The sequence below is a fragment of the Cenococcum geophilum genome (genome assembly GCF_001692895.1).
Source record: "Cenococcum geophilum 1.58 unplaced genomic scaffold K441scaffold_88, whole genome shotgun sequence".
Lineage (NCBI taxonomy): Eukaryota > Fungi > Ascomycota > Dothideomycetes > Gloniales > Gloniaceae > Cenococcum > Cenococcum geophilum.
The window spans coordinates 490,438-514,220 of record NW_027137646.1 but is presented as its reverse complement, the minus strand read 5'-3'; the positions used below and the strand labels follow the sequence as shown (position 1 = coordinate 514,220).

Genomic DNA, 23,783 nt, shown 5'->3' with positions numbered 1-23,783 from the left:
AGTGTATGTAGTCGTGGAGATGGTAGTATGATGGATATTAGTGACCCCCTTAAAGGTGATAGTATCGGTGGGCAGGTAGTTTTGGCCATTTAAATCCCATAGCAGTCATTGTCTCCACACCAGTGATGTTCCGTTTCCTTGCGTTGCCATAAAATTAGATATGAGTGCCCCATTAAACTTAGAGGCAGCACACCTGAACCGCTATTGTTGATATACAACCTAAAGTGATAGAAATAAAAAGCTGCCGCACAATATTACATAAACTCATTGCCCTCCGAAAGGTTGCGTGCGCCTAGATCCAAGAAAAATTCCCAGAGCAATTAGAAAAAGGCTCTAATATCTCTCAATAAGCCAAACCCTCCTCTCCTGCTCTGGCATATCTGCCAACATCTTCTGCTCCACCTTCTTCATTGCAACGAAGTCAGAGACAAGGCCTTCCGCTAGTATCTCTTTCAAATCGGAATCCTTCTCGAGGGCTTCAAGAGCGGACCCTATGTCGGCGGGCATCCGACGCTCGATGCCGTAATCCTTCTTCTCTTCCGGAGACATTCTACTAGGGTTGTCTACAGCAGAAGGTTAGTAAAGGAGATTCAATGGGAAAAGAGAAATTTCATGGCTAGCATAATATCGTTTCCGAAGCCACCTTGGAACCCCAGGAAGATGCCCGGTGAAAATGAATTACAAAACTTACATGGAGTATCTTTCTCCATAAAATCTTCGCCGCCTGCTTTTAATCCTAACAGGCCAGCTCCAACAATCGCAGCCATAGCAAGATACATATTTGCCATTCCGTCAAGGCACCTTACTTCCCACCTTCCTCTATTAACCCTCCTCAGCGGCGTCTCACGATTCTGCGTCCCCCACGCTATCCAAGTCCCACCGGTCCAGCTATCATCGACTACTCTATCATAGCTTACAGCTTCTGGCAATGAAAAGGCGCAGATAGCTCCAAGATGTTTTAGTACGCCACCAACGAAGAATGCAAGCTCTTTATCAGGAGAATTTAGGGATATGTGTGCGTGAGCAGCAGTGCCAATGCCCGAGAATGGCTGTGGGTGTAGTGTAGCGCGGAGATTATGCGTTGCTGCTATCTGAGCGATCACCTGACGAGCTTGGACTAGAGTGTCAACGGCCGCGAGGGGCGGGAGAGGCGGCAGCACAAACTCGTACTGTCCCGCCCCAGACTCGGCGTGGAATTGTTGGATAGGAATACCGATATCTGCGAGACTGGTTGCTATTTCGGCGAGAAAGGGCAGTTGTAGCCACTGTTCGGGTGTTAAAGTTCCCCAAGCATGTGTTTTTGTGAGTGCACTGTAAGGGTTTGTTTGGTCGTTGGGATTGCGGGAAAGGAACGTTACTTCGATTTCGAAACCAACGAGAAGAGATGTTGAGTGGGTTGTAGACAGGTCATCAAGAAGTATTTGGAGACCCTTGCGGGGACATCCTTCGATCGGTCTGCCCTCTTCATTACGCCAGAAGGCAAGCACGGTTGCAGATACAAGAGGGTCTTTCTTATGCGTTCGACGCAAGGTAGTAAGATCTGGCTCAATATAAACCTGGCCTGTAGTATTGACCGCAGGTGTGGTACCATCGTTTTGCAAAGTGCCCGTGTTCCCTTGCGAGATGCCGATACGACTTCCGGTCTTGATGAGACGCTCGAATTCAGCAAAAGGTACAATACGGACCCGCATTGTGGCCATGTAGTCAAGCCATTCGACATACACAAATTCGATCGAAGGATTTTCCGTCTTGGATTTCTCAAAAACCTGGACGTCGTAAACTTGTGTTGGTGACTGTGGCTTTGGATGCCATGTGAGAGCTTTTTGGATGTTCTCACCCATTTCTTTAAACTCCAAAGGATAGCGCAAGTCGTATAAGACATTGGCGTTATTGAATAAAATGTCTTTAGACAGCGAAACTGCTTGTGCCGCAGTCAAATCTTCCTTTCCGACATATTCAACAAGGACCTATAAGTCTAATGTCAGTGTCAGACTAGAAGATGCTGAATAGAAGCCGCACCTCTTGGAGCACTTCTCGAAATTGCTTGTTAGCTAGCCAATAAGTCTCGGGGAACCAATGTCCGTCGGTTGAATATAGGATTTTGCTACCAGGTACGAGCTCCAAGGATTGACGAAGAACTGATGTCTGACCATCCCTACTCAACATCGGGAAAACTTCCCCAATATCTAGATAAACGTGCTTGAAGACTGTCGCCAGATAACCAGCTTCTCGAGTATATGGATAGGATGAGTGAAGAAGGACAAACGGCACATTACCATAATTCTCTATGAGTGGCTGTAGATATGCTGGGTTGGATTGCAGAAGATTAATGTCAGCATCCCCAAGGCCGGTATGGAATTGTAGTGGCTTTGACATTCCACCTCTGGGACTGTCGGCTAGTATTTCCAGTGTTTTAAGCACGAGGTAGTCGTTCACCGCTTTTCTTTCAATTCTATACTTCCGCTTCTTGATGGCACGTGTAACGTAATGCTCAAAGGGCGTTCCCACCTGCAAGAGGGCCTCGTTGTATTCAGGTTCAACGTCCAGCCCAGTCCTGTAACACACAATCGTCTTGAAACCAGCTACGTCGACATCCTGGATGGCACCTATTATTTCACGCTCAAAGTCTTCTGTAAACGATAGCCATATATCAGAGAGATACTTTTCATCCTCGAGATCTTCTTCCGTGGCCTTCCTCAAGATATCTTCCATTAGCCCTTCTGCAACAGTTTCTACCCGCACGATCCGTTTCGTTGGGGCTGGCGTAAACTTATCATGCCAATCAAACATTTGCATTTTTTCGGCACCTCCAAGACCATCGTCCATCAGGATGCAGTGAGTTCCATGGAGGCACTTCTGTATGAGGTTCTCTGGGTCTCTTCTAAGCCATTCTGCCCGCTTTTGAAGGATCGAATCCCAACTAGCATCGTTAGGGCATTCATAGAGTTCTCTAAGTTGTCTTTCTGCCCGGAGATGTGAAAGTGATTTAAAGGTGTCCCTTAGCGCTCGCCCTTGAGCTTCGGATGCTATTGCTTCGAAAGGGTATGATTCGAGATTCGTTGGAAGTAGAAGGTTATGAGCATGATTGTCAATGATTGGACAATTCTTTATGACAGCCTTCAGCCGGTCAAGAGATGCATGGTTAGTACTATCCATTGTTCGTTGAGGCGTACCCCGCGTGAGCGCGATGCAATGACGACTTAGGCGCTTCTCGTGATGGTGCTAGAATGAGATCTAGGCAACTCATCAACCAGTGTGATGAAATGAGATTTTGTTTCTTCCTGTATTTCCAGTTTGATGCCCGTTTTATATGGTGGAAAAGCTTTTCTTGACACAGGGCGGTTGAGTGCTCTCCCGAACTTCCAGGGGTCGAGGTGTCTAATCGATAAGAAAAGCGCTAGGCCGAAATGGTCGCTCGGATTGGTCCGCTAGGCAGGTTCATCGCCAATTCCCAAATTCTCCCATGGTTTTCTTCTGTACGGAGGTCGCTGCCTAAAGTTTTTGCACCTTCCTAATTAGGAAGTTATGCGACTGCGCACGCACAATCACGGGTGCGCAGCTATCAGCCTACCCCACGTAAATTTAGTCACGATCTCGCTACAAGTGCGTAATTTTTAGCACTGCTACGTAAGCCGTAATACCAGCTGCGTAAATTATAGCACTAATAAATTTTAATAAATTTTAAGTTATAATAACTACTTCAATGCTATTAACTATACAATAATTTTAATTTAGAAATGATATAATGCTTATAGAATTGCATAAAATAATTTTTTTTTTAATAATATACTAATGGAGTTAGTAAGTTAACTTCCTAATTAGGAAGGTGCAAAAACTTTAGGCAGCGACCTCCGTAAATTTGTATGTAAACACCGGGGAACGGCGTTTCGACGGCACCGACGCTGGCCCGCGCTGGCCCGCGCGCGCGTTGCCAAGCTCTGCACTTTAGACAATCCCCCAGCCGGGACCTTTCCTAGGCAGGGTTCTTTTTCTTCCATCACTCCGACAATGACCGCCACATGGCATCACATCCAGTATCTGGGTACGTCCTGGAGCGATTGGGATGCTATATCAATCGATTGAGGACTCTAGAAGGCGAGGGCTTTGGAATACATGTCTCGTCCTCCAAGCTTGTTGATGTATGTGACGACCGCTATTGGATGACGACAGAGCGTAGGTTCCCCTCCTGTCCGGGACTGCGTACTCGATAGTACAGAAAGTAAATATGACATTCGTATGACAGCGATTAAACGACTAGGATAACAGATGGAAACACGATGCCGATGTAAACGCCCGGCGGTAAGACAAGCAGCAAGAAACCATTCAAACGCCCTCTCTCTCCTACACCGACCATACCTCTCCTACCAGTCAACCTCAAATTCTCCACCCTCATCAACTGACGCCGGGATATCTTCATCATCTATCCCGCAGGTAGATCTTGGCTCATTTCCCGGTTCGCTTCTTCTGCGCAACTTCTCCGACCCTCGGACCCAGTAGGTGAAAACTATACTTCCATCCGGGTTCGTAGCTTCAATCTGGTTGACCTTGCCCTCATTGTCCGCTTTCTGGAGGGTTGGATATTCATCATTGTACCAAATGCCATTCTTATTCACTTTCTCCTTGTCCTTGGTCTCATTGACGCTCACGTCCATAACAGTGGCGAAGACATCGCACATAGTGGCCATGGCGGTGGACATGTTTCTAAAGTATTGTTTTCGCTTGTCTTTGTTTTGCGTAATGCAGCGTAGCGGATTGGATTTCACCTGTTTCAACACGTAGAGATCGCTCGTCCACATCTCCTATTCTTGTCGTTAGCTGATTCGTCACGTCAATGGGTCAAGGGCCGAGAGAAATACCCAGATCGTGGTCATGGCATTCCCGCCTTTCTTGGAGAATTTCCTGGCAGCGCCGCTGAGACCTCTCGTGTAGAAGAGACATGTGGCAGCGGGGGGCCGCTTGCAGGTGTTGCTGATGAACCACTATAGTATCACTTCCCGTTAACCAAATGCTATAAAGCGGCAGATCGAGGTTAAAAGCTTACAGCGACGGTGTATTTAGATATGTCATCACACGGAACGGTTGCTTTCTCGACGGGGTCTGTAGGCGCGGCGTGGGCAAGCCCTGGGATAACGACAAGGAGCGCGTAGAAGCTCCGGATGAGAAGAAGTTGAAATTGCATGGTGGAGGTTGTAGAAGAACGATTCAACGGTCTTATACGAAAGATGATATTGAAGAAAGCTCGAGGTCACTGCTCCTGTAGAAGGAGAGTGTTCGAGAATTAAATAATGGTTGGAGATGGACATGGTAAACGTGTACTGTTGCTGAAAATGAGCAGCTCCCGTACGGCCCCGCGTTCTGATGTCTGAGCCTGAGGTATGATACAATCAGTGTCGAATAATATACTTCCAAATATATCTTTGGAAATAGTAGGATGAGGCTGGGTTGAGAGAAGCTCCACTTTGGATGCGGCGTAGTATGGTATGGGGTTGACATACCACACATGGTGGATCGGACGACAAGTCGTACATGTTATTCAAGTCTTTTATGATTTGACTTGGTGAGTAAAGTCTAGGTCGGACGTGATGCCTTCTGTATCCATTCTACTAAAAGAGGATCGCAATAGATTAGATGGAGGCATTGAAGGAGACAAGCACTATAATGCTCGTACGCTGATAGCGATGTGAAAATTGGCCCCAGAATTCCAAATACAATATCTTGCTGATGTCCAAGTGTTGGATTCCAATGTGCTCCTCTGTGGTGTGGTTGATCGGCTGGTTGGTCTGTTCGTGGGATGGATTTCGTATGTTGGTGTTGCGCATGCTGTGCCGTAGAGGAGCAGAGGAGCTGCAGCGCTTTGCCACCCAACCTGAGCATTGCCTCAATTTCTCGCCGCACCAAAGGCGGAGTTGTCAGGCTTTCACGTGGCGTGCTGTGTGTGGCAGAACAGGCTGCAAGGCTGGATTGCTTTGCCACCTAACCTCGATATCATCTCAACGTGAGTCTGCACTCTCTGAAAACGCAGTCTAGAAAATGCATACCTTAGTACCCTCTCCGAACAAACCTTTAACCGACACGGGACGACCTAAGTCTCTATGCTACCTCCAAGCATCCGAAGCGAAGCAGAGGGGAGAGATCACCGAAAGTGAATACTTCCATCATCTATTCGCTCACTGCACCTGGGCAGGTGAGGAACATGAAGACGACGAGAAATACTTAGATACTGGAATAAATTGGGCGCTTCAGGACGCGGATCCTCTAGCATACTCAATATCCTGTTGGGCTAAGCGGATGGATCCAGTCGATGGTAAAGATGAGCATCATGCGATCCTAAAATAGGAACTAACTTACGGCAGATGCTACCCCATTCGAAGACGTCTTTAAAGCCTACCGCAACGGCGGTGTCGCGGAGGTCGAGGCTGCACTTAATGCCTTGCCAAAGCCCGATCATGTCCGAGAATTTCGGAAAATGCTTGCGATGCTAGCGTTGCAAGAACGACGAGCAGACGTACTCAAGATGTGTTTGGATGCGGGAGGTTTTTCTTACGAAAGTTGCTTCCAGGACGAAGCCAATCGCCTTGATCCAAATAAAGATCCGGAGACGGACAAGGTGCTTGAGGAGTCCGACTTCCGGAAGATATATCCGCGGAAGCGCTGGATACCCTGGGAGGAGCGTGGTGCGAAGAAGGAGGAGAGAGACAGTGGTGAGGAGAGCGACGGCGAAGATGAGGATAATGATGATTGGGAGGTCGATATAGCTGCCTTTGACGAAGGAGGTGAATTTGAGATTGATTGGTAGAGAGTAAGGTAGTTAAGAAGAATGGTATCTCTTTGGAAAACCCAGCTGCGCGGCTAAAGACTGAAGGACCGGCAGTCTCACCGTCACAAAAAAGTGAGACTCGCCCCAGATGGATGACACTGTCGGGGGTGCTTTGACGAAGTTTACGATGCCCCAAAACTCAGGCGGATTAAACTCTTATCGTCAAATATCTCCCAAGTTCGTCTAGGAGAATGCGAAATCTCGTAAGTTTGGGGGCATCAGGAACTACGTCAAAGCACCCCCGGCAGTGTCACCAACCACCCTAACTCTTGACGAGACATTGCAGAACGTCATGATAGCTTCTTTTAACGGACAATTACCTAGGTGGCTTTCTACCGGCTTCCATCCACTGAGGGCTCAAAAGAAGACATACTGACAGGTGACTTTCCTCTAAGCAGCTACCGCCAGTTATGTGCCCATACTCAACTCACTGGCTCCAACCAGTACTCAACCCGACCCTCGTGAAGCTCCGAATCCTAATGTTGTGCCATAGTCCCCTCGCCCTACTCAGCAGCAGACATCGCATATTTCTCAGCCTCCGAACCCCGAATCCCCTCCAACTCCTTCACCAATCCCTCCCACACCGCCGCCGGAATAGGCACCTGGTTCTCTGGGATATCGACTTCGTACCAATCGGGCAAAGTGCGCTGGTACAGGGAAGGATCCTGCTTCTCCCCCTTAGTCAGACCCCAACGCATGCTCGCCTGCTTAAGAGCAGACGCGAGCAGTGCCCGAATCATGTCTCTCACCACCGGCGGCGCGGGGCCAACTCCATCGAACAAGGCCACCAGGTCGAGCGGGACAGGGCGGCAAGCGTCGAACTGGGAATCGTGCTGAAAAGAGACGCGCAGGTCGCGGAGGTTCGACATTTTGTGGGGGGCGGTGAAGCTGAAGGTAGAGAGCATGGTAAAGCCTGGATCTTTAAAGAGGACGCCGTCGATGCCTCGGATTTTGATGTGAATGTGCAGTCGTCGCACTAAGCTTAGGTCCTAGTTGGTGGCGTACGAGCCAGAGTTGGAGGAGTGTCCCTATGGAAGGTTGAATCGCGGGCAGCGCAAGCCCATACCAATCTAGAATATGTGAGAACTATAGAGAATCTCCTTTGCTTCCGCGCAGAGCTTTAGTTGTTAGTCCTAATTCTGTTGAAAATAGAGTACCATTTTAGACTCCTGGACAGATGTGACACTGTCAGAAGTGCTTCAACGAGGTTTATAACACTTCACCTTCCGCAGAAGATCTTATAGAACCACCTGGCTTCCTGAAAGCCCAGGCAGTATCATGTTAAGAGTTTTGGGGTGTTATAAACCTCGTTGAAGCACCCCTGACAGTGTTGCCATCGCCGCCCAACTAAAATGGTATAATGTGATTTCCATTGCGAACCTGCTTGCAAGTGAGGAGGATAGCGTTTCGCGGTGCCTGCGGACGCGGATGTGGTGGCTCTGGGCGTTGAGGTCGGCGGGGGACGACCGGAAGCTTTCCATGGATAACAGAGGTGCCCGAACGATCGACGAATTTGCCGATTGGCACCAGAAGCTTACGATACACTCCATCGCGCATTTCGCGCGGGAGATCAAGGAACTGCGCCATCGTGGTGGCGAGGTTATATGTTGGTGGTGAGTGGAAGTGTTATTGACGGGCGTTGCTATTTTAATGACGGAAGCCAGGCTTAGCGCTATGAAAATTAAGGCCTAGGAGATTTACTCTAGGTTAATAACACTATTAGGAGTGCTTTAATAAGGTTTATAATACCCTAAAACTCTTAATATAATACTATTTAAGCTTTTAAAAAGCTAAGTAGTTTTATAAAAAAAATTATACTAACGTACCCTTTCTAAGTTTCCATCATTGCATCATACTGCGGTTTACTGTTTTCACCAAGTTTTTTGTGGACTAGGTTATTGCTAATCCCGGATTTATCCTTAGAGAGCTCATTTTGTATGGCCGCCTCGAGTCGACTGTCTGGGTCCCTCTTCTTTGGACCTCGTTTTCTATGCTGGATACTCATGATGTATAGGGTTCCGACTGGGAAACGAAAAGGGAGAGATGAGAGAAAAAGATGAAGAGGTAAGAGGGAGGTCGGCCATTGTTATAGAATAGCACACTATATGGTAATAAGGACAAGGGTAGATAATCCTCCCCTGGTCCTGTTTCGCGCGAAAGTCGGTTTCGATTTTGGTTTGGGAGCCTTCGTTCGCTTAAAGGCAGGGATAGGTGTGGGGGGGGCAAGGGTTATGCTTGGCATTCTGGTAAATTTGCCGCTTAAAACAGCGTCAAAACCATCCAGATTCGGAGGCTTACCTCAGCAAGCTCAGACCGAAGAATCAATTAGCGGACTTACGTATATCCGCAAGCGGATATCGCTAACCTTTTTTGTCAAAAAGTTGATTCTATGGTCTGAGAGACTTTCGCGAGATTTATTAAGCGGTCAAACTTATTTGTATGTAGAGCAGTTACCTTCTTCACGAAATTAATCTACACCCCAAAACAGCTATTATCTCAGAAATACCGTCAAATTGATCCGCAGAAGCAGCTCTATAATTGATGAGTATATCTACTCCGTACGCCTCCACGGTATCTAGTAGAAAGCGCCGCCGAATGGGCGATTCGCCTACTCAGGGTCTGCACGAAGCTCTGCACGAAGCTTTGCACAAAGCTCCGCACAAGGCTCTGCGTACGGAGGCTCTGCACGAAGGTCTACACGAAGCTCTGCACGAAGGTCTATACGAAGCTCTGCACGAAGCTCTGCACGAAGCTCTACACGAAGCTCTACGTACGGAGGCTCTGCATGAAGCTCTGCACGAAGCTCTGTGTACGGAGGCTCTGCACGAAGGTCTGCGACGGAGGGCTCTGCACGAGGTCTACACGAAGCTCTGCACGAAGGTCTATACGAAGCTCTGCACGAAGCTCTGCACGAAGCTCTACACGAAGCTCTACGTACGGAGGCTCTGCATGAAGCTCTGCATGAAGCTCTGCGTGCGGAGGCTCTGCACGAAGGTCTGCACGAAGGTCTGCGTACGGAGGCTCTGCACGAAGGTCTGCACGAAGGTCTGCGTACGGAGGCTGTGCACGAAGGTCTGCACGAAGGTCTGCACGAAGCTCTACACGAAGCTCTACGTACGGAGGCTCTGCATGAAGCTCTGCACGAAGCTCTGCGTACGGAGGCTCTGCACGAAGCTCTGCACGAAACTCCGCACGAAGCTCTGCGTACGGAGACTTTGCACGAAGCTCTACACGAAGCTCTACACGAAGCTCTGTACGAAGCTCTGCACGAAGCTCCGCATGAAGCTCTGCACGAAGCTCTGCACGAAGCCCTGCATGAAGTTCTGCACGAAGCTCTGCACGAAGCTCCACGTACGGAGGCTTTGCACGAAGCTCTACACGAAGCTCTGCACGAAGCTCTGCATGAAGCTCTGCACGAAGCCCCGCACGAAGCTCTGCACGAAGCTCTACGTATGGAGGCTCTGCACGAAGCCCTACACGAAGCTCTGCACGAAGCTCTACACGAAGCCCTGCACGAAGTCCTGCACGAAGTCCTGCACGAAGCTCTGCACGAAGCTCTGCACGAAGCTCTGCACGAAGCTCTGCACGAAGCTCTGCACGAAGCTCTGCGTACGGAGGCTCTGCACGAAGCTCTGTATACGGATGCTCTGCACGACGGCTCTGCGTACGACGGTTCTGCGTACGACGGAGGCTCTATATAAAAGCTTTGTGCAGAGCTTTTAAACACGGAGCCTCTGTACGGCCTACCCAAACAATAACTGCCTAAGGTTCTTTAAGGTACCTATCGTAGATCTATGCGGGTTTTATGTATATTAGGTAGCGTTTGCTAGCGTTTAATAAAATTATATAGAGCTTACGCTCTTAACAACGCGTTTTTTTTTTAACGAAAATAAGCATGAGACCTAAAAATACCTAAGTGATAAAAATAATATATTCTAAAAGCCAAGGTTCTGTTATATAATCGATGAACTTTAGGGAATGATATAAAATACTGGTGTTGAGTTATTTTAATATCCGCAACCTCCGTAACGCGGATATCGTTTACGCGCTTTACAAATGTTGCGAAACCCGCTCAGACGTGATTCTGGTGGTTTCGTACAAACGTAGTTAGTCAGCTTGCGGACCGATTGAAAATCCGCACCAACAGAATCACGTCTGAGCCTGCTGAGGTAATTCGGAGGCATATTTCCCTGAAACCTGCGTTGAGGTGTAAAAGTGACAGCGTTCATAATTAAGACAGGAGATGGTCTGAGTTCTCTTGGCATTTTCTGAAGAATTTTTGACCAAGGACTTTTGGATTTTGGACATTGCATGGTGGATCATTTGCGTCAATTTTAATCATACTTTTACCATAGGTCTACACCATAATAAATACTCTAAAAAAACCTGGTAATAAAATATGATCCCCCATCATAAAAATTTTCCAATCCTATTAATCATACTCTCCGCATCTGCACTCTAATTCACAAATAAACCCCAATCTTTAATCTCAAGCGTCTCCAAAATCTTCTCTTGGACCTTCACCGCACCATCCATAAGCGGACCAAGCTTTGCAGTAGCCAAATCTACTGCCTCACTTACATACTCGCCCGGCACGTGCGGAACGTTGACCGTGACAACGATGTCGGTCTTCTGCTCTGCTAGTCGGACTAGCACCAGCAGGATGCCCGTAAAGTCTGGGACAGGCTTGCACGGCGCAGAGGCTCCATTGGGGGAGATAGTAGGAGGTTGTGGGTGCTGGGTCGCAAAGAGGGTGTAGGTTGGGATGTTACTAGAAATTTATCAGTGAAAGGTCATGCACGTGATGCACACATATTTTGTTTAGGAAAGTTGAAGTAGCGTGAGAAAATAAAAGAAATAAAAGACTTGAAATCCGAGATGCATGACTTACGCCATCCTAGCTAGCGTCGCAATACCCGGGTGGAAGTACTGCGTGCCTTCTGCAGAGCCTGAGACGATATCGTCGAAATGGAACTTCAGCGCTTCTTCGTCTGTCGCCACATTTTCCACGCGCTCTGTGATATCGAAGATGATGCTTGTGAAGCCATTACTGTCAAGGTAAACTTCTTGATGGTCGGGAACTTGGCGGATGGAGCTGTGTGAAACGTTAGTTTGATATACGTAGTGGTAGTGCTCGGGATATTGAGGACCTGACGTCGCCGAAGCCCGTGGGGAGGTCAACGGTGATGGCACCGCCAAAAAGTTGCGTGGGTTGGAATGCCATGATTAGGAGAAGAATTATCTCTTAGTTAGAAAATGCTCAAGAGTTTTCGTCACGCGTTAGTGGATCTTTGCTGCCGCTCCTCGATCCATTTTATGGTCTTAATCTAGGTAGCCGGCTAGGCAATAGTCAGGCAGCGAGGAGCTTCTACCTAATCGTAACGACAGCAACTGCCTGCAGATTGAAGGCAATTTTCTAAAAAGATGGTATTTGAGGTATCAGAAAATACTCTGATTTATTTCCCTACGTTCAATCCACAACGCATTTTCTTGCCTGCAGGCAGCTAGCGTTAAGTCGCAGGTAGAAGTTTTGTAACCGAAATATGCTCTCCTGTCTTGGACATTTATACTCCTCGAATGATACAGTTTCCCTTAGCTTACTTTCCATACCGCTCTAAAACGCCATTCCCATGTAGATTTTCATAAAGGCTCAAACATGTGTAATCGGTGCATGAGTGCTTCCCGATCATGCCTGACGCCGGTTTGCTTCATTTCCACTCTATGCAGAGGCAACAGGGCCATCGTCAATCTCCATTACAGTGTTGGTGTGTTTCCCATTGTCAGTGCTGAGACCTATTGCTGCCTCAGATTCCTTCTGGGTATGTGGTTCCTCTCGCAGCTGCCGTAACCTAGACACGTCAGTCAGCTTGCTTCTAGCTCCAGACATCTGCATAGAATTCTTATACCTCCGCTTGTGATTCTTGCCCCGTCGGTGCGACGTGAAGTTTGCCTCTCCTTCAAACCATTTTGCACACTCTTTGCAGTACCACTGCCCTAATCCGGGAAGGTCCTCCACCGCTTTGGTCTTTTTGTATTGAGCAAGATGGGCTTCGGAGCTTAAGTCGGCATGGATTTGATCTAGATCACGGGTATATCGCCTGGTCTTTTTCTTAGATTTTGAGCCTCGTATCGCTGGCATGGTTATGGTCAGGTTGTCGGGTACGGCTGTGCTCAAATGAGGTTTTTTTTTCGTGGACGGCAAGGCGATAACCGACGCGCGGCGTAAGAGCTATTATAATAAAATTGTCAGAGATTGCAAGCTTGTGAAAGGTTTTCGATGGCAGCTTCAGCATAGTAATGCTGTTCATAAAATATTCTATGGTGATCAAATGTCTCCGTACCCCCTCATCAAGCCGTCGAACCCAGACAGTTTTGTGGTTGTGAGTGAGCCTTAGCGACCGGTAATGCGGATGGCAACCGATTAATTGGCAGGGCTTCATGACAGAAGCTTCTGCATGCAACAACACGCTCTGCATAATCTGAATAAACATTTCATAGGTGCCCACTGAATCAATTGATATACCTCATACGTGCTGCTCGGGACTATTCCAAGTGCACGCGGCTGAACGGGAAGGAATTGCCGTGGGGTTTGGCTGGTCGGGCTTTTGCTTTTGGCAGCCTCGGGTGAAGCAGAGCCTTCAGCAGCACCAGCCTATAGGAGCGAGCTTGATAATCTCGTGCAAAGAGCTTGACGTTCTTCCTCTTCTCCACCCATACCCCTCCCTCTCCGCTCAATTCTCACAACCACAATTTCACCAGCCACGATGAACAGGTTCTCGAGGCTCCCAACCCAGCTGGGTAGGCGTGCTTTGGCTACGGTCAGCGATGCCCCGCTCTCCCGCAAGGTCGAGATGACCAATTGGGAGAAGGGCCATTACATCAACTACAAGAAGATGAACGAGAACCTGAACATTGTTCGCGCAAGGCTAAACCGACCTCTGACCTACGCAGAGAAAATCCTTTATTCTCATTTAGATGACCCTCATGGCCAGGAAATTGAGCGTGGCAAGAGCTACCTCAAGCTTCGACCGGATCGTGTTGCTTGTCAAGATGCAACGGCCCAGATGGCTATTCTCCAGTTCATGTCCGCAGGCATGCCCTCCGTCGCCACACCCACAACCGTACACTGTGACCATCTCATTGAGGCCCAATTAGGCGGCGAGAAGGATTTGGCGCGGGCGAACGATATCAACAAAGAAGTTTACGACTTCCTGTCAACGTCTTGCGCCAAATATAACATTGGTTTCTGGCGGCCGGGCTCTGGTATCATTCATCAGATTATCCTTGAAAACTATGCCTTCCCCGGTGCTCTCATGATTGGAACAGACTCTCACACTCCCAATGCCGGCGGTCTTGGTATGGCTGCCATTGGTGTTGGTGGAGCTGATGCTGTTGACGTCATGGCAAATCTTCCATGGGAATTGAAGGCCCCCAAGGTTATTGGTGTTAAATTGACTGGTCAGATGTCTGGCTGGACTGCTCCCAAAGGTTGGTTCTTCAACATTTCTCTCTCTAGAAGCTGTCTGGACGGTGGTCTGCGGGCAATAAACAGCTTCCGGTGGCCCCCACTTTACGCCTAAGGTCTCCCTACATAAAGCTCAAAACTAACAAACCCTTTAGATATCATCCTCAAGGTTGCCGGAATCCTTACTGTCAAGGGTGGAACTGGTGCCATCGTCGAATATCATGGCCCTGGCACCGAAAATCTCTCTTGCACGGGTATGGGTACTATCTGCAACATGGGCGCTGAAATGGGCGCCACCACATCCCTTTTCCCCTTCAACGACCGCATGTATGACTACCTGAAGGCTACAAAACGTCAGGCGATCGGTGACTTCGCACGAGAATACGCTGCAGAGCTCCACGAGGATGAGGGCGCTGAGTACGACCAACTCATCGAGATTAACCTCTCTGAGCTCGAGCCCCACATCAATGGGCCATTCACACCTGACCTTGCTACTCCAATCAGCAAGTTCAAAGAAGCTGTCAAGACAAACAAGTGGCCGGAAGAGCTTAAGGTTGGTTTGATCGGCTCATGCACTAACTCCTCTTATGAGGATATGTCCCGCGCCGCTTCAATCGCCGAGGATGCCATGAGCCATGGTATTAAGGCTAAGTCTCTGTTCACTGTCACTCCTGGATCTGAGCAGATCCGCGCTACCATTGAGCGTGATGGCCAGCTGAAGACCTTCGAAGAGTTTGGTGGTATGGTTCTTGCGAATGCCTGCGGTCCTTGCATTGGCCAATGGGACCGCAAGGATGTCAAGAAGGGCGAGCCAAACTCTATCATCTCCTCTTACAACCGAAACTTCACTGGTCGTAACGATGCTAACCCCGCTACTCACGCTTTTGTCACCTCGCCGGATCTTGTTGTTGCCATGACTATTGCTGGTACTCTTAACTTCAACCCATTGACGGATTCCCTCAAGGACAAGAATGGCAAAGAATTCAAGCTCAAGCCACCGACTGGTGAAGGTCTACCCGCCAATGGATTCGACCCAGGACGCGACACCTACCAGGCCCCTCCAGAGGACCGCGTTTCCGTTTCTGTTGCCGTTTCGCCAATATCTGATCGTCTTCAGATCCTCGAGCCATTCAAACCTTGGGATGGAAAGGACGCCTTGGATATCCCAATCCTAATCAAGGCTCAGGGCAAGACCACGACTGATCATATCTCAAGTAAGGAGCCTACCTATATATGTTGCAAAAGATGAATGCTAACGTTAATTTAGTGGCTGGTCCCTGGTTGAAGTACCGCGGCCATCTCGACAACATCTCCAACAACATGCTGATCGGTGCCACCAACTCGGAGAACGGTGAAGCTAACAAGATTAAGAATATGTTGACCGGAGAGTATGATGCCGTCCCTGCTGTTGCTCGTGACTACAAGAAGCACGGCATTAAATGGGTCGTCGTTGGTGATTGGAACTACGGCGAGGGCAGTTCCCGTGAGCACGCTGCATTAGAGCCAAGGCATCTCGGCGGTCTTGCTATCATTACGCGATCTTTTGCCCGTATCGTAAGTAGCCTTCATTATCCTGCTTAAAAACGAAAAATCTAACATGCTATCTACAGCACGAGACAAATTTGAAGAAGCAGGGTATGCTTCCTCTTACATTTGCTGATCCTGCCGACTATGACAAGATCCAGCCAGAGGACAAGGTCGATCTTATGTGCACTGAGCTTGCAGTCGGCGAACCAATGACCCTCAAGGTTCATCCTGCTGATGGCAGCAAGCCTTATGATATTAAGCTGGTGCACACATTCAACGAGGGCCAGATTGAATGGTTCAAGAACGGTAGCGCACTCAACACGATGGCCAAGCAACATGCATCGTAGACAAATGTAATCGCAGGTCGAGAATCTGAAGGAGGAGATAGTCAAGTACTTCAAGTGCTTCCGGGGATCAAGTCTGTGGACGAGAGAATGAACGAGAACGGAGTGCCCGAGGTAAGAAGGTTTGGGAGGGATGTTGGTTTAGTGTTTAGACACCCTATATGTAGCAGTTGGTACAATTTTCATTTTGTTTGTGTATCTCACCCCTGATTTCCTTCGGGCTGTCCTACATGTACTTGTTCTATAGCGTATCTAGCATGTATTCACTGGTTTATCCCTCACACATCCGTCTCTCCCACTTTTAGTCCTTTGAACGCGAGTTCGACTTCCTGAAGCGCCGGACTACTTTTGATGCCCGCATCCATCTTCACCCTATCTTTCAGTTCCCTGTATTCCTTCCCTAGCGCCTCCATTACTTTTCCCATGCCTGCCTCCTCCCCCCTCTCTTCCAACCTCTTCTTCACTTTCTGGAAATTCTCCTTCACAAAGCCCTGATACTCGCCCTTCCCCTCACCCCCTTTCCCCTTCCTAAGCGGCGGCTGCGTCTGCACCAATGTACCCTTACACTTGCCGCAAGTATGCCGTGTCGGATCCACCGACTTGCTATGGCGCTTAAACTCGTGGCCGCAACCAACGCACTCCCAGACGTATTTATAGGCGATGTCATAGGAGTGTTTTGTCGTGACAGTAACGCCGCGAGCGGCAAAGGCGCGCGAGACTTTGGTGGCCCAGGACTTGAACTCGGCGCCGTGCGGGTTCGTTCGCATGTTCGAGATCATGAAGGTGGTTAGGTGGCAGTATTCATGCGCGAGCACATTGAGGAGGCGATCTACCATTAAGCAAAAGAGTACATTAGTAAAGGTGAACAGGTGGGGATAAGCTGTTCTGGCTAAGGGGAGGGTAGAGGGCATTTTACCTTCATCATCAATGACCTTCTCAGCCAACTCGATCGACGCATGGTGCCGATACAGCGTCACCACCTTCCCGTCTTCTCCGCGCATCCGTACCGTTTCTCGCCGCCAGTTTGCTCGCCCGGCGGTGGAGTTCAGCTTCTTGCTCCACAAAATCTTCACGCCGCCGCATGGCGCCGCCAGCTCGCCTATCTTGCCTCCCGCTATCGTCTCATCTAGCTCGCACAGGAAGGACTCAGCCAGCTCATGCTTCCGTGCTGCGAAAGCTTTCCGTGTTGCACGGACCTGGGTTGCGGTGGGGTCGCCCGCCGTGCGTTTCGTAGAGCTTTTTCGTGGTGAGGAGGTTAGGGAGGGGAAGGAGTCGGAGTCGGAGTCGTAGGGGTATGCTTTTGGCCTTGACCTTGATTTTTTCGGAGAGGCGAGCCCTTTTGCGGGCGAGTAGGTGTCATTCCAGGCGTTGACTACGTCGGCGCTCCAAAAGGCATCAAGGCTAGGACGGAGGGAAGGCGGGGATGGAATGCGCTTTGATTTTAGGGGGGATATGAGACGAGATTTGGAGGGGCTGCCCGGTGGTGGCGGTGGGGTGCTGGGGCGGGCTGTTGGCCGGGCTTTGCGAGGGGAGCGGCTGCGGGTCGGAGAGCTGAGGCTGTTAGATGGGACCGATAGGATGATATAGTTCTAAATTAATAATTAGATACTTACTACTGATGAATAGCCTGGTGACCGTTGCCTGAAGAGCTGCAAGGACGAGCGATATTTGGAGGTACAGCAGATCCAACAATTTTTTTGAGAGGTTTGAACGATTTTATACGTTCAGGTGTGGTTGTCAAATCTATAACATCTTGGATTGGCCGAGAAGCTGATCTTGAATATTGTTCATGTTCTTTCAATCTTGGCTCTGTATCCTTCTCAGACTGTAAACTAGAGCGTGTGGTTCCAGAATCCTGTCGCCTTGTCTCTTTCTTGTCACTATTCTGGACCATTGCATCTGATTCCTCCCTCGCTGTTACATCAGAGCCACACCATAAGCTCTCTTCCACGTCTTCTTCCTCTTCCAATTCTTCCCTCCTATTTCTATCCGCTGGAGCTATCTTTGCCGGAATCCTTGCCAACAATCCTGTAGAAACAGAAGCATTTGCGTCCTTCCAAGTCCGCTTCGGTTTTTCCGGCATAAATAATTCAGAAGCCGGCATTTTCTGCAGTAGCGTAGCATCCCATGAATCAGAAGCCGGCATTTTCTGCAGTAGCGTAGCATCCCATGCCATAGGTTTCAACACCCTCTTTTTCTTCGCAGGCTTGTCCGCCGCCTGCGCCTTTGGCATGGAACATGCTAACGCACGCTCCCGGTCTCCAGAGCCATGGACTTCTTTCAATTTTTGCGTATTACCTCTCAGAGAGCTCTCGTTTCCCTTCCGACTTGTATTTTTTGCAACCGATCCATTGGATTCTGTAGATTTGGCTGTTTGGCCCGTATTCCGAGTCTTGTGCTTGGATAGAATAACCTCAAGATCTGGGAGGCTGTCGCCACTGTCTTCAGTGTCAGAGGGAATCACTTTACGCAGACGAGCCATGTGAAGTTATTAACAGGCTCGATTGCCTGAGTCTTTCGTCAATTCCAGAAGAAAAATGTGGTGTACAAAGGATACGTGAAGTAGACTTGAAGCCTGTGGTTTGTTTACGAACTCGGTTGGGTGGACAACGAGGTCACGTGCATATATCCAGTAGAACTTCTCTCATTCCGATCCGTGATGCAAGTAAGCCAGCTCTCGGGGGAGTGCCTAAAGCACGAGTCTTGCAATTTCGTCAGTATCGATTACATGAACAAAAGCCATTAGAAGTTCCACCTTCTCTGATTGCAATTCTCTCGCGTCATCCTTGGTGATCTCGTCCACTCGTTTGCTGTCGATCGGAACTTGACCTCGTCACTGGGAGGTGACTGGCATAGACATGCTAATTAGACACACCCGCAATAAATAGCTGGGAGCGACATGTACCAATCTTATCGCCGTGCCTCAAATGAGCATCAATCAAGTCTGCTTCCGCTTGGATAACAACTGAGACCCAGCGACTGTTACTGGCTTGCCTGACTTGTTTTGCTAACGCGCCGGCGGGTGGGCTCATCTTCCGCAAAGTTTGTTCAGAGAATAGAATTGTTCAAAAAGAATTTTGGTATCTTACTTCGTTAAGTGCTGGTTAGGAAGTAGGCCTTTGAGCGGAAATGGTTCGTTATATATCAATTGACATTATTCAGCTCGCAACAGGAGTGTGTATTAATGACGGGGTCGAGCAAAATAGCTCTTAGCGTTGATGCTGCAGGGTCTTGCCTTTTCCCACCAATATCCGGCTCTTTTACGTGATAAACTTTGATCTCTGTAGATAGATCGCCAGTGTTGAGCGGCTCCAAACTTCGTCGTAAAGACTTTCTTTTATATCGCATATCAGATATACAAGTTGTAATTTCGATTCGTTCAACTGAGTAATGAACCAGCCACGAACTCGGAACACAGCTTGCCCAACGATAGCGCTTGCCACCGGGCGCATATTCTCAGCTGCCTCGCCAAGCCAAATGCTAGCCTTGCTATGCTGTCAGATTCCTCCAGCTATAAGAAATATCTCCCACATCCTAAATGCCCCAGCAAAGGTGCAGATATAAGTTAGCATGTTCTAAGGTATTTTTAAAAGAAAGCCTATTATGTAGTCGCCTTGCTGAGTCATATCTTAGCCGTTTCTACGATATCTAAGCCGTCCCCTTACCTCCAGTCTTTCGGTCCGATCTTGCCAATGGCGCTCAAACAACATGACTCCTACGAGCTCCCCCAGGCCCCCGCTTTAGACAATGATGAGTATACCGTTGGTTGGGTTACTGCCCTTGCGCTCGAGCGTGCTGCTGCTGAAGCAATGCTGGATGTGGAGTACGACGAACTGCAATGGCAGCATGAAAATGACAACAACATATACACCTTGGGTTCCATTTGGGGGCATAATGTTGTCATTGCCAGTCTCCCAGAAACATATGGGCCCACAGCTGCTGCAATAGCCGCAAGTCAAATGCTATCCACGTTCAAGTCGATCCGAATCGGCCTAATGGTGGGAATTGGCGGAGGGATTCCGAACTTGGAAAGCGGTCACGATATCCGACTGGGGGATATTGTCGTGAGCACACCAAGTGGCATGTTCGGCGGCGTAAAACAGTATGATTTCGGAAAGACAACTGCTGGAGGTGTGTTTGAACCCCAAGGTTATTTGAACCCTCCTCCTCGGGTCCTTCTCAATGCGGTAAACAAGATTAAGACGAAGCATATCAGGAAGCCAAGTGATGTGCCAAATATTTTAAGAGAAATGGAGGAGAACAACCCTTTCATGGTTGAACCCCATCAAGGAGGACCATCTTATCTTCACCAGGGTTCAGATAACGACCGCTTATTTCAAACAAGGTATCAACACAAGGAAGGAGCAAAAACATGCGACGAATGTGATCAGGAGCAGCAGGTGGAACGTCCTCTTCGAAAGAGTCAGGATCCTTTTATTTACTACGGCACCATTGCTTCTGGTAATCAGGTCATTAAAGACGCAGAAACCAGAAATATCCTAGGAAAGGATTGTCTCTGTTTCGAAATGGAAGCGGCTGGATTAATGAACGATTTCCCATGCCTTGTCATCCGAGGTATCTGTGATTACGCTGATTCACACAAGAACAAGCGTTGGCAAAATTACGCAGCAGCAACCGCGGCTGCGTATGCAAAGGAGCTCCTCCGAGTCACTCCGGTTCGTGGCGTCAAAGAGCTACCCAAGGCGGCTGCGGTGATGAACAAGCGTTAGTTTTTCTAGTTCACTCTAGCTTTGTTAGCACCAGCGAGAAGACCGCCACTAAAAACTAACTAAACCTGAGACTTTCCTGAAAATCTTCATCATCATAGTCCTAACTATGCTTGTTAAAAAGGCCTACTGTGCAACAACTGCTGTTAAAGAAATGTCCTGATTGGATTTAGTACAGGAAATAGATGTAAAGCTGACCCAAATGGAGAGAGTTTTTGAAGGTATTTTGGTTCTATTTAGCAAAATTTGCTGTAGCGTGAACTACCTAACATTATCATAGCTCATCACAACCAAGAGCTCCTAAACTGGCTCTCCCCTCTTGAGCCATCAAAAAGACATCATGATATTCGTTCTGGCCGTTTTCCTAACAGTGGCACCTGGGCAATTCGGCACAATGACTTCTTAAACTGGTTGTCAGATTCGCCTACAAGTCCTATTCTCTGCTGCTATGGAGACCCAGGAGCTGGGAAGACATTTATCTCGTATGTCAGAATGCTTGCTTTACTCATGGTGCTGATTAGATTTGGAGACAGGTCTCTTGTAATTGATGAACTGGAAAAGATCCGGGGCAGATACAGCCAATATTCTCACTCTGGAGGCGACAAGAAATCCAAAAAGTGCAAACAAGACACTGAATCAACAGAAGCCGATGTACAGTCAGCGGAAAAACCGGTTGTGAACATAGGGCTGGCCTACGTATACTGTGATTACCGGGACCAAGCCCAACAAACAACTCAAAATATCTATGGAACAATCCTAAAGCAACTGCTCAGGGCGTTACCCAGTATTCCTGAAGAACTAACGGAGATTTTGCCGAGGAGCCATCGTGAGAAAAACCCTCTTGAGCTTGCTCAGTTAAGAGATGCCCTTCGAATTACTTCCAGGTTTTTCGACCGGATATATATCTGCCTTGACGCGCTCGATGAATGCGAGCATGTAGATCGGTTATTAAGTTCTTTGAAGCAGATTCCTTCTTCTGTCCGATTGTTCAGCACCGGTCGCAAGCACGTCAAGTCCATTATCCAACGGTACTTTGAAGATACTCAAACAATCCTCATTGAAGCCAAAGAGTCCGATATTCGGATATTAATCCAAGAGAAAGTTAATGAAGATCGCATGAAAGACCCTGAGATTATGGACGCGAAGCTAGAGCAAGATATTATTGAAAAAATCTCTGCATTGTCCATGGGAATGTTAGTTGTCATTCAACGATTTTGAACTATAGCCCTCAGCTGATTATATTACAGCTTTCTTTTGCCTGTGCTCCACATTGGCACCGTCCTTGAAGCCCGAACCATACGCGAGCGCCGAGAAGCTCTGCAGACTCTACCGCCCAACCTTGAGGAAGCATTTGGTAAAACCATAGAAAGGATCCAAACACAACCGAAAGCCTGGGTTAAACAGGCTACCAAAATCCTCACATGGATACATTTGGCCGAGCGACCGCTCTCAATTGACGAGCTACTTGAGGCATGTGCCATAAGAGAGGGGGACAATGATTTAGATCCCAACAATTTTCCTAGCCGAGGCACATTTCTTAATTGTTGTTTGGGGCTGGCTATAGTCGAGAACGAGACGTCAATGGTCCGCCTTGTCCATTTTTCTCTTCAGGAGTACCTCAAAAAAGAGGTTCAAATCCTTGGTCGGCCGATTGGGGAGGGACATGAAGATATGGCTCGGGCATGCTTGACATACATAATGTTTCGGTCAGTTACAGAAATGGATTCCGAAAAAAGTTCCGAAGAGAACAAAGCAGGAACCTCAACGCCATCGTATGCTCTGTTGAACTACGTAGCTTGCCAATGGGGCCACCATGTTCGGAAGAGTGGTTGTTCGCGAGGCACAGCAATTCAACTAGCACTTAAATACCTTCACGTGGATTTAGATAGGCGTATGAAAAGTCATAGTTGTCTCTGTTCCTCTTTTGGTACAGTAGATCGGGTCGCTGGTTCGTTCTCAGTTGTGCATATAGGGGCATATTTTGGTATCCACATAATTCTATCAGAGCTGGTTAGGCAGTACGATGTCATGGCTGACTCAAAGGATAATGAGTACGGCCGAACGCCTCTGTCGTGGGCGGCAGAAAATGGGCACGAAGCCATTATAAAGCTACTGGTCGGGCGGGACGACGTCGAAGCGGATTCAAAGGACAATAGCGACCGAACACCTCTGTCGTGGGCGGCAGAAAATGGGCATGAAGCCGTTGTAAAGCTGCTGGTTAGGCAGGACGACGTTAAATAAAGCGGATTCAAAGGACAATGGCGGCCGAACGCCTCTGTTGTGGGCGGCAAGAAATGGGCATGAAGCCGTTGTAAAGCTGCTGGTTAGGCAGGACGGACGTTTAATGCGTCGAATCCAAGGACAATGGCGGCCGAACGCCTCTGTCGGTGGGCCCGGTGCGAGAAATGGGTCGAGGCGAAAAGCCGTTGACTAGTAAAAGGCTGGGCTGGTTCGAGCGGGGCGTACGTTTAAGCGATAATCATAGCATTACTTGTAGGGGTCTGCGGGGGCGGAAACAAGAATTTTCTCATCTAAGCATTTCTTTTTTTCTAAATCTGTTTGTTAAATTAGACAGCTTCTTAGAGACGTCGCTAGTGTTAAAGGGCCGATTCAAAGGGTTTAATGTAGGGCCACTTCCTTTAAACCCTAAAGCGCTCTTTCGTTATTTTTGGGTTTCGGCGGGCTTAAAATTAGTAGCTTATCTCTGCACGAAAGCCGTTTGTAAAGCTTTACGCTGGTTCAGCGTTACGTGGACTGACGCTTTAAGTGGATTCTCGCCATAATAGGTAAGGGCAAACCATCCTTTCTAGCGTAGTGGCTGCCTTAAAAATAGCTAGAAGCCTTACAATACACAGCCCTTGGTTCGCGCATGCGACCTTAAGTGGATAAAAAGGGCACTAAAC

The 23,783-nt window shown here is 48.4% G+C and overlaps 11 protein-coding genes across 11 annotated transcripts; 6 read left to right on the top strand and 5 right to left on the bottom strand.

The window, feature by feature from the left end:
* Positions 1-43: 43 nt before the first annotated feature.
* K441DRAFT_701375 (developmental protein-like protein fluG) lies at positions 44-3,377 on the bottom strand. Its single transcript, XM_067653331.1, has 3 exons — positions 2,020-3,377; positions 692-1,967; positions 44-563 (listed from the first exon to the last, which is right to left on the bottom strand). Exons 1-3 carry the CDS (start codon positions 3,154-3,156, stop codon positions 334-336), a joined length of 2,643 nt encoding a protein of 880 aa, XP_067496831.1. The 5' UTR covers positions 3,157-3,377; the 3' UTR covers positions 44-333.
* Positions 3,378-4,000: 623 nt separating this feature from the next.
* K441DRAFT_671032 (uncharacterized protein) lies at positions 4,001-4,301 on the top strand (the record flags this gene model as incomplete). Its single annotated transcript, XM_067650363.1, has 2 exons — positions 4,001-4,173; positions 4,244-4,301. Coding segments are annotated over exons 1-2 (169 nt in total), but the record flags the coding sequence as incomplete, so codon positions are not given.
* On the bottom strand, positions 4,118-4,973 carry K441DRAFT_671031 (uncharacterized protein). Its single transcript, XM_067650362.1, has one exon. It carries the CDS (start codon positions 4,794-4,796, stop codon positions 4,362-4,364), a length of 435 nt encoding a protein of 144 aa, XP_067496829.1. The 5' UTR covers positions 4,797-4,973; the 3' UTR covers positions 4,118-4,361.
* A 1,057-nt stretch (positions 4,974-6,030) lies between these two features.
* Positions 6,031-6,796, top strand: K441DRAFT_682739 (uncharacterized protein; the record flags this gene model as incomplete). The annotated part of the gene is made up of 2 exons (XM_067651614.1): positions 6,031-6,304; positions 6,354-6,796. The coding sequence occupies 2 exons, from the start codon at positions 6,031-6,033 to the stop codon at positions 6,794-6,796; spliced, it is 717 nt and encodes a 238-aa protein (XP_067496828.1).
* Positions 6,797-7,109: 313 nt separating this feature from the next.
* Positions 7,110-7,993, top strand: K441DRAFT_359421 (uncharacterized protein). Its single transcript, XM_067641369.1, has 2 exons — positions 7,110-7,896; positions 7,970-7,993. Exon 1 carries the CDS (start codon positions 7,228-7,230, stop codon positions 7,795-7,797), a length of 570 nt encoding a protein of 189 aa, XP_067496827.1. The 5' UTR covers positions 7,110-7,227; the 3' UTR covers positions 7,798-7,896; positions 7,970-7,993.
* Positions 7,994-9,302: 1,309 nt separating this feature from the next.
* K441DRAFT_359405 (uncharacterized protein) lies at positions 9,303-10,689 on the top strand. The gene has a single exon (XM_067641368.1). The coding sequence runs from the start codon at positions 9,359-9,361 to the stop codon at positions 10,538-10,540; it is 1,182 nt and encodes a 393-aa protein (XP_067496826.1). The 5' UTR covers positions 9,303-9,358; the 3' UTR covers positions 10,541-10,689.
* A 434-nt stretch (positions 10,690-11,123) lies between these two features.
* On the bottom strand, positions 11,124-12,145 carry K441DRAFT_671022 (Mog1p/PsbP-like protein). Its single transcript, XM_067650361.1, has 3 exons — positions 11,968-12,145; positions 11,709-11,912; positions 11,124-11,588 (listed from the first exon to the last, which is right to left on the bottom strand). The coding sequence occupies exons 1-3, from the start codon at positions 12,039-12,041 to the stop codon at positions 11,276-11,278; spliced, it is 591 nt and encodes a 196-aa protein (XP_067496825.1). The 5' UTR covers positions 12,042-12,145; the 3' UTR covers positions 11,124-11,275.
* Positions 12,146-12,166: 21 nt separating this feature from the next.
* K441DRAFT_648779 (uncharacterized protein) lies at positions 12,167-13,202 on the bottom strand. Its single transcript, XM_067646908.1, has 2 exons — positions 12,724-13,202; positions 12,167-12,666 (listed from the first exon to the last, which is right to left on the bottom strand). Exons 1-2 carry the CDS (start codon positions 12,954-12,956, stop codon positions 12,537-12,539), a joined length of 363 nt encoding a protein of 120 aa, XP_067496824.1. The 5' UTR covers positions 12,957-13,202; the 3' UTR covers positions 12,167-12,536.
* A 379-nt stretch (positions 13,203-13,581) lies between these two features.
* K441DRAFT_682735 (putative mitochondrial aconitate hydratase) lies at positions 13,582-16,156 on the top strand (the record flags this gene model as incomplete). The annotated part of the gene is made up of 4 exons (XM_067651613.1): positions 13,582-14,305; positions 14,438-15,496; positions 15,550-15,836; positions 15,893-16,156. 4 exons carry the CDS (start codon positions 13,582-13,584, stop codon positions 16,154-16,156), a joined length of 2,334 nt encoding a protein of 777 aa, XP_067496823.1.
* A 566-nt stretch (positions 16,157-16,722) lies between these two features.
* On the bottom strand, positions 16,723-17,637 carry K441DRAFT_483749 (uncharacterized protein; the record flags this gene model as incomplete). Its single annotated transcript, XM_067641913.1, has 2 exons — positions 16,723-16,982; positions 17,070-17,637. Coding segments are annotated over 2 exons (828 nt in total), but the record flags the coding sequence as incomplete, so codon positions are not given.
* Positions 17,638-19,845: 2,208 nt separating this feature from the next.
* K441DRAFT_594694 (purine and uridine phosphorylase) lies at positions 19,846-23,121 on the top strand (the record flags this gene model as incomplete). The annotated part of the gene is made up of 5 exons (XM_067644963.1): positions 19,846-20,878; positions 21,054-21,067; positions 21,136-21,390; positions 21,538-22,073; positions 22,128-23,121. The coding sequence occupies 5 exons, from the start codon at positions 19,846-19,848 to the stop codon at positions 23,119-23,121; spliced, it is 2,832 nt and encodes a 943-aa protein (XP_067496821.1).
* Positions 23,122-23,783: the final 662 nt, after the last annotated feature.